The sequence below is a fragment of the Oncorhynchus mykiss genome, chromosome 16, assembly GCF_057628025.1.
Source record: "Oncorhynchus mykiss isolate SJ-2025 chromosome 16, ASM5762802v1, whole genome shotgun sequence".
In the NCBI taxonomy this organism is placed as follows: domain Eukaryota; kingdom Metazoa; phylum Chordata; class Actinopteri; order Salmoniformes; family Salmonidae; genus Oncorhynchus; species Oncorhynchus mykiss.
In genome coordinates, this window is record NC_143037.1 from 52,212,054 (window position 1) to 52,221,286 (window position 9,233).

Genomic DNA, 9,233 nt, shown 5'->3' on the forward strand with positions numbered 1-9,233 from the left:
ATTTATTATTATCATTATTTTTTACATTAAAATTATAGTCATATTACACAGCATATGGTGAAGCTTCATATGGCACCAATTTTAGCTTTGTAGCACATACATTTGAAACATTTAGGACTCAGGAGTGCTGGGTAAGGCCAAATTATTTCTCAATTATGCTTTTAGATACAGCTGTTAAATATATGTCAACAATCTTTCCTGGTTTCATATGGAATTACTCAATATAAGATTGTGTTCAATTAGTTGCATGCATACCTCTTCACTTATTCATTAAGAATAAATAGGCCAATCTATACTCCTGAATACTGAAAACGTTCTCATTACTATACACCAGGCACTATACTGTAAGGCAGTCAAGTGGGGAAAGCACATTTCCTGTAAATACACTTAGTGGGTAAATACAGTATATCAAAATGAAAACTAAACTAGTATCAGGTCTATGCTTGTCTTAACCTCACCACCTTAAAGATCAAAGCTATTTTCACTATTCATTAAGTATTGTTGTTTTGGACGGAACTGTCATCAATGGTTTCAACTACTCAACTTGCACTGCAAAGATTATGATCTCCCTCCTTTCACACAACTGCTCTGTAACAACATGTACAGGGGTATTGGGGCACCACTTCTCAGGCAGGTCGTATCGGAGTATCCATTCTCTGGGTGGGAAAGCACGGCTTAATTGTTTGTCTGCTCTACACTCATGAAGATCAATGACCCTGACAGACTTCCACGGGCACGGTGATGTATAGATTAACAAGAAGAAAAGGACAGTATCTCAAGAGAACATCTATTCAACCTCAATTCAACCATGTGACCTGGAGCTATATTGAGTAAATAATAAAGACAAAGTGTTCTGTGTGTCAAATCCATATGCCAAAACCCCTGAGTTGGCAAACAAAAAGGAACTTTTGCATCAGTATGATTTAAGGCACATATCCACCCTGTGAGTAGACAACAATAATGTAATAGCACAACAAATACCACTGCTGTCTAGAGCAATGCATGAAGCACAGAAACAGCCCCTAACAGAGTGAATGTGATGAGAAAAGTGTGTTGAAGTGTTGTCACAATACGATTGGGAAGTGGTGAGAAAGGACTGGCCAGGGTCCACGATGATCACATTCACAGAGAACAGAATGCTGTCTCCACAAGAGCTGCATTCTTCTGTTGTGGTGTTCTTAGGGTGGTCTAAGCTCAGAAAGATGAGCAGGTAGAAAATATGTTTGCAGATCTTTTCATGTGGCTTCATATGTGGTTACCAGGAACCATTACTAATAGATCACAAGAGATGTCGGTATTTGACATCTTCATTAATTGTACAGCTTTGACTTTTACAGGTAAATGCCTGCAACCTTTGCTGACAAAAAGCAAAGCAAACCTATCAACATCTCGATCTTCCACAACAGCGAATGTATGACGAATGGACAGGTTTAAATATTTGAAACCAGAGGACAACAAAGTGAGGAATAGGATCCCCATTTACAAGAGTTTGTGGATGCCTTTAAGACACACAGACATAGCCTATGACAGACGGTGGAACAAGACATGGCTACTTCATTAAGTATAAAGGAAAGAAAAAGAAGACAAAGCAAACAAAGAAGAGGAGCGAGAAAAATAAAATGGGGGGGGGGCCCTCCGGCCTTCCTTCCATCCCCTTCTTTGTGGAAGACACACCACTTCTAGGTAGGCCTCCCTCCCTCGGGCCTCATTTTGCTGAGTCGTTCCCTCCAGGATAGGGCTGGTTGGTTCCCACATTGTGGCCAGACCCAGGGCTCACGGCTGAGGGCTGCTGCCCCTGTCTGCCAGAGAGACCCCCAGGTAACACCAGCAGAGGTTACAACCAACAAAGTCCCCGCTCTGCACCGCACCACAGCATGTTAGAACCTCACCAACAGTTGCCTTGGCACTGTATTAGCTAGCCAGGAGCCTTCGACTTGAGCTCAGCTCAAAGTCTCAGTGATTAGCCTTGTCGTCCAAGGCCCTTCACTCTTTCCCTTTTTTCTCTCTCTCTCTCCCTCGCTCTCAGCCTGCCCCTCTAATCTATCCAATTTCCCTTCTTCATCTCCCTCTTTTTCTACCTCTTCTTCACCACATCCTCCGCATCACTCCTTTGTTCCATTTCTCTTTTTAGATGAGATAACGATTGATGGCCTGGCCTGAAGGCAGACCTGTAATTAAGCTGACATTGATGAAGGACATAGAGGCTTGTCGCCAACATCTGTGTTAAATAAATATTAAGCTGACAAATTGTGCTTATTTTTTATCAGCATCTCTCTCTCTCTCTCTCTCTCTCTCTCTCTCTCTCTCTCTCTCTCTCTCTCTCAAATGTCTAAATATAAAAAGCCATAATATTAAAATATTACTAACTGCACATTATTCTTAGACTATCTTCCCAGTTTTAAGATTTCTGTTTCACAGGGTCCATTCTCATTACTGCTTTTTATTTTTCAATCCACTGCATTAAATATTACTCTCAACAACCAGGGTCCATCAAAAAGATATGTCCATGAACATGAACAACACATGATCACTATAAGGCCATGCTTAGTTTGGCACATACTATACTAACACATTTCGACCTGCGCTTCAGACTTCTCATGTCAAAAAGTTTAGACTGTGGTGTGCCATATCTTATCAATAGTAGACTGACAGACACACATTTCTAGAACCAATGCAAGGCTATGATGGTGGTGCTGCTTGTCACCTAGGCTACAAACAGGTGCATGCCATTACTTAGTGACAACACTGTTCTGGTAACATTCCACAAAATAAGGGAGTGTGTAATCGATGTTGTGGAAAATTAAGTGAGGAAAAAGTCGTTCTAATTGCAAAATGTAAATATTGGGCTTTCCCACAAGTGGGGGCAGACCACCCAGGATGCAAAATAGTCACTCCCCCTCCCCCCTCCTCCTTCACTCCTTGCCTATCTTTTTGTGTCTCTCCGTGTGTGAAACATCACCAAAAACAATCAAAGCTGCTGAGGCTTGCCCACACACACTGTGCTGTGCTCTGTCTCTTGCATATATACAGTGCATTTGGAAAGTATTCAGACCCCTTGACTTTTACACATTTTGTTACGTTACAGCTTTATTCTAAAAATGGATTCAATTGTTTTTTCCCCTCATCAATCTACATACAATACCCCATCATGACAAAACAAAAACAGGTTTTTAGAAATGTTTGCAAATGTATTACAAATATTTAAAAAAGTGAAATATCATATTTACATAAGTATTCAGACCCTTTACTAAGTACTTTGTTGAAGCACCTTTGACAACAATTACAGCCTCAAGTCTTCTTGGGTATGATGGTACAAGCTTGGCACACTTGTATTTGGGGAGTTTCTCCAATTCTTCTCTGCAGATCCTCTCAAGCTCTGTCAGGTTGGATGGGGAGTGTCGCTGCACAGCTATTTTCAGGTCTCTCCAGAGATGTTCGATCGGGTTCAAGTCTGGGCTCTGGCTTGTCCCGAAGCCTCTCATGCGTTGTCTTGGCTGTGTGCTTAGTGTCATTGTCCTTTTGGAAGGTGAACCTTCAGGTCCTGAGCGCTCTGGAGCAGGTTTTCATCAAGGATCTCTCTGTACTTTGCTCCGTTCATCTTTCCTTCGATCCTGACTATTCATCCAGTCCCTACCACTGAAAAACATCCCCACAGCATGTTGCTGCCACCACCATGCTTCACCGTAGGGATGGTGCCAGGTTTCCTCCAGACGTGACACTTTTCATTCAGAACAAATAGTTCAATCTTGGTTTCATCAGACCAGAGAATCTTGTTTCTCATGGTCTGAGAGTCCTTTTCGTGCCTTTTGGCAAACTCCAAGCAGACTGTTATGTGCCTTTTACTGAGGAATGGCTTTCTTATGGCCACTTTACCATAAAGACCTGATTTATCGAGTGCTGCAGAGATGGTTGTCCTTCTGGAAGGTTGTCCTATCTCCACAGAGGAACTCTGGAGCTATGTGACTATTGGGTTCTTGGTCACCTCCCTGACCAAGGACCACCTCCCCCGATTGCTCAGTTTGGTCGGGAGGCCAGCTCTTGGAAGAGTGGTTCCAAACTTTTAAAATGATGGAGGCCACTGTGTTCTTGGGGACATTCAATGCTGCAGCATTTTTTTTGATGCACTTCCCCAGACCTGTGCCTTGACACAATCCGGTCTTGGAGCTCTATGGACAATTCCTTCAACCTCATGGCTTGGTTTTTGCTCTGACATGCACTGTCAACTGTGGGACCTTATATAGACAGGTGTGTGCCTTTTCAAATCATGTCCAATCAATTGAATTTCACACAGGTCGACTCCAATCAAGTTTTAGAAACACACTCAAGGATGATCAATGGGAACAGGATGCACCTGAGCTCAATTTCGAGTCTCATAGCAAAGGGTCTGAATACTAATGTAAATAAGGTATTTCAGTTTTTATTTGTAATACATTTTAAAAAAGATCTAAACCTGTTTTTGCTTCGTCATTATGGGGTATTGTGTGTAGATTGAAGAGGAAAATGTTGTATTTAATCCATTTTATAATAAGGATGTACGTAACAAAATGTTGCTACAGATTGACATAAACTTATTGTCCTTATTATTGTTATTTTTTCAAGAGAGAAACAGGCAGAATAGGGGAAGGAGTACATGGATAAGAAAACGGCACCCAGGCAGCAACATATTCCAGGCCTTTTATTGTATGAACGGATGACTTTTATTACTGCAAGTAAAACGCTGTCCAATGACATGCATCACGCATGCATTTTCATTGGCTTTTCAATGCCCTAATCCTGATAACCATCGTCATATTTGGAGTCTGAACACTCGATGCGGATTCAGAGTTGTATCACCTTAAACTCCTCAGGCACGGTGTGTGATAAATCAGGAAGAGAAGGCAAGTCCATGGAACCAAACCGGGTGCAGTACTGTAGCCTAGCTCAGTGGAGGCTTTGCGAAGAGCCCTGTCGCTCCCTGTGAGTGTTACACAGTAGTGTCAAATACCTCATGATGCTCTTTCTTTCATGAACCACTACTCTGCTCATGAAGTTCACAACAAACCTGTTCTGTTCACACTGTTGTTGTTGTTGCGGTTTGAAGTGTCCCCAGTTATTCTTCATGGTTAGAGAATGGGAGTGTCAGGGGGATTTAGACATTTATTAACAGTTTTAAATCAGACCTATAAAACAGGTTCATTTGACAATGTTGTGCCAAAGTCTCAGAAAAGTGCAGCAGTAGCTTAACCATTGTGGAGAGACAAATATAGTCTGGGCATGCAATGTGAGAATAATTGAGTACTGTAGTTGGTGAAATTCCCAGAATACTTTATATCTCTGAACAGCATTGACAAATGCCAGTGCAAAAACAATATTTAAACAGAGTGGAATTTCCTTGGTAGAACTTAGAATACACTTTTTTTTTTTTTTGCATTAGCCTACTAAAATAGTTCTAAATGTTCTTCACCAGTGTGCCTCTTCTTTTAAATTATAACCTTTATATCATTTTGAGTAGGATTAATGAGCCATACTTATTTATTTTATGTTGAAGTTATTGGTGTGTGTGTAATCTTTAACGGCTATCTCATGTGTAACTTAATTAGAAATTGGTCAGGTATAAGCATACATATTCACCATGCACTGCAAATTGAGGTAGTGATATCTGCACTAAATCACCATAGCATAGGCTAGGGTTAGGCTACTACGCTCCAGAAAAAAATAAAGCTTGAAGGAATAAAGGTATTTTGATGGGAAAACGTACCTTGAGTGGATTTGCTTCCTGAAGCGCGAGCTGGCTGTTGGACAAAGGCGACCAGACAGAAACCGACTAATCCAATGCTCGCGCGCATTATAACGTGCATATGCATAGCTACTTGATACTGTAGTTAGACTGTTGTAGTTATTAAACACCTAGCTAGATTGCAACGCGCAACACGCGCAATCGGACGGTCTTTTTTTTAAAGTGTTGGTCCACCTTTAAAAATATAATGTGGGACTCTGAAGTCCTTTCCTTTATGTCTGCTTATTCTGTTTCAAGTGATCGGGTTTTGCGAAATGCCCGACAATGTGCAGCAATACTGAAGCGGTGTTCTGTGATCATGTTCTACCCTGGCCAATTTCAATATAAGAGAGAGGGAGAGAGAGGGTTGAGAGAGATGGAGCGGAGCGGAGAGGAGAAGGGGGAGGAGAGATTACGATCCGCGCATTGCTCCTGCACTCCCTCACGCGCTCTCTCTCTTTCTCCAACTACTTGCAAGGATTTCTTATTCTGCAGGAATTTACAATCAGCTGCTGGTTGGACCGTAGTCGGGGTTGCCATGGAGACGGCTTCCGCGGTTGAGAGGTCAGACTCGGGGACCATGTGCAAACAATGGACTGCGCGCCACACCACCACCATCAAGTAGACCAGTTTTCTCATTCATTGACAAGGGAAATGAGCGTTGCGCGAGGGAAAAATACTCTAAACGTCCAAGAGACAGATACAGTGATTTACAAATAAAGGAGTGCAGTTGATACTGTAGCACCCCATTCACATTGCACAGGTTGTAGCCACTGTACAATAAATCGTAGGGTCGTTATAGCGACTTGTAGCCACTGCGCTTGCACCGTCTTCCATGATTGGCTCTCATAGGTCTACTAAAGTATCATCCTTTTTGCCGAGTCAATTATTCGGAACTATTATTTTCTCCAGCAGTCATCAGAATTTGATTTGATGATATCTAATAGATCAATGGAGTTGTTGTAGGCTGTCAATCCAACACAAACTCCAAAGAAAAAGCCATGAGCCAATCACATTCTAAGAGATCCAGAGAGCAATCACAGCGCACTGCTTTGCAAACACCTATTGAGCAACAGCCTTTAGAAAATTCAGTTTATTTGTCACATCTTCCCCATATCTTTGTGCCCCCACAGGTCTGGTGTAACATTATCTCTATTATCATGACATTTCTGATCTACATATTAAAGCCTATACATACTCCTTTTTGAAACGAGTTTGTACCCTGTCCAATTTGTCTTCACGACTGTGCCTATTGCTATACCCATCTGTACAATCTTAGAAAAAAACGTGCTATCTGGAACCCTAAAGGGTTCTTCGGCTGTCCTCATAGGAGAACCCTTTAAAGAACCATTTTAGTTCCTATTATTTTAGTTCCAAGTTGAACCCTATTGGGTTCCATGTAGAACATTTTCCCCGGAGACTTCTGCATGGAACCCAAAAGAGTTCTACCTGGATCAAAAAGGGTTCTACCTGGAACCGAAAAGGGTTCTCCTATGGGGACAGCCGAAGTACACAAGGAATAGACACAGAAAAAATCTGAATTGCCCTGGCCACAGCTCACAAAAGGGTTTTCACATCTTCTGAGAGACAGCAAGGGATATCTCCAAGGAGTCTGAACTTCACGTCACCTGCCTGTAACATCCCTCAAACGATACATTTACTTTCAATTCACAGCAGGACTCTATTGTTTTCCTCCTCCAGAGGATATTGTCCCATATTTAATATGTATTTGTGTTACAGCCTCTACTTCCTCCTTTTCTCTTTTCAAGAATCAATAAAAGCTGAACAAAAGGAAACACAAACAAGAATCAGCATGTTCCTGTTCTTTCATTATACCAGGGCTGCTTTTCAACTTGAAAGAGGGTAAGGAAGACAGTTTGCTTTTCCACTCTCCTCCAGAACACTGTATCACTGATCATGTGCTTTATACACCATTAGCAGTGAGGGCCTACTGGGAATGAGACTTGAAATGTGCTTGAATCAAAGCACCATCAATCTGTTTCTTCCTTCCCACGTTACCTGGAACAAAAGCCTAAAAACTGAGCCACTTTTTCACACCTCGGCTTTTGGAACATGGGGATTAGATTCAGCACGGCATCAGTATCAGACAGAAGAAATGCGTCTTATATTCTCTTTCCTCTAGGATTGAATCTACTGTGCTGATGCATTTATGTTTAGATGTATGTTTTGAGACAGATAATGCTCTATAATTATGTTCCATAGCTCCTCTGTGTTATTTCTTTTCAATCAAAAGTGCAATTATGGTCTCGCATTAAGATTGAATTGTTATCTCCAAATCATTCTACCACAGGCTAAGTCAGATGATGATGAACATTTAGAAGGCAATCTGATAAAAGCTCATCCGTAAAGATGGGTATCTCTGTGGCTGATAGAATTGAAACCTTCAAGAGTTCAAAGGTACAGACAAACAGAGGTTTACCCAGGTTTAATCTATGAAGTGTATTTACCTTGCAGGGAGGAAGCCACTTTCTGGGAATGTCTAATGCTCCTTATTAACATTTGGGTGGTAAAATGAAGCCTGATCATACACTTTTTCTTACATATGAGGATGTGTTGGAATTTCATCTCATTTAGAATTAAGAATCACCATGGGCACGACTCTTCTGTCGTGAACCTTAATTTCATGAATCTTAATGGTTTCTCTAGAGTTGTATTTATAACCAGGAATAATCAGACAAAGTATAAAAGTGCCCTTTAAAAGACATCCCTCCTGGCTTGTAACAGACATCATTTGAAAGGATTCATAGTAATGACCATTTATATCCAAACTGTGAAGTCTGTCAGCCTGGCCTGTGTAATTATAATAACATCCTTCAGAAGAAATATGGAAATGTCCCAAACCCAAATCTCCAGGTAATTGTGAGCCCTTATACAACCAGACGAACTGAGAGTCACTGGGGAGCCAGAGAAAGTCAGGCCACCGTGTCAGGGGAGCCTGGGAGCTGTAAGTGATGCATAAGCATCAGCATAGTTTTTCAAATGGGTACGGCAGTAACACTTACTTCATTAAGGGCCTAGCGGTGTGCATGGGCATCACTCTACACACAAACGGGGCTATTTTTACTTGAACAGACACATAGGGGAAGCCCAGGTAATGTTTAATTTATGACCCTAGTCGTCATGAAAGGACTTCAGTTAAACTGTGAATCCGGAGGAAAAGGAAAGGGTAAAGAAAGAGAGTGAGAAAATACAGCTGCAGGCTGCAATACAGGCTTCTCCTATTAGATAAGCACACAGCCCCACTATGCAACCAAATGGCATCATATACTTCGGCAATGGGACTCTACCACACCATTTTACATGTATCCAAAGCAACATCCATTTCGTGTGGGTGGCCCCAGTGGAAAACGAACCCACAAACCTGATGTTGCAAGTGCTTGAGCCACACAGGACCGAGTTGGTGCCCAGCTCATTCCCCCTCTTTTCCCCTCCAGGCAACACCGGCTAGGTTTCAGTC

At 41.8% G+C, this 9,233-nt stretch overlaps 1 protein-coding gene across 4 annotated transcripts in view; it reads right to left on the reverse strand.

Moving 5' to 3' along the window:
* Positions 1 to 6,246, reverse strand: part of LOC110492195 (signal peptide, CUB and EGF-like domain-containing protein 3) — a 104,414-nt gene extending 98,168 nt beyond the window's left edge. For all 4 annotated transcript variants that reach the window (XM_036947151.2, XM_036947150.2, XM_036947149.2 and 1 more), the window contains exon 1: positions 5,738 to 6,246. In XM_036947151.2, the coding sequence (XP_036803046.1) occupies positions 5,738 to 5,843 (106 nt within the window). In that variant the 5' untranslated portion in view covers positions 5,844 to 6,246. The remainder of the gene's footprint in view (positions 1 to 5,737) is intronic.
* Between the last annotated feature and the right edge of the window lie 2,987 nt (positions 6,247 to 9,233).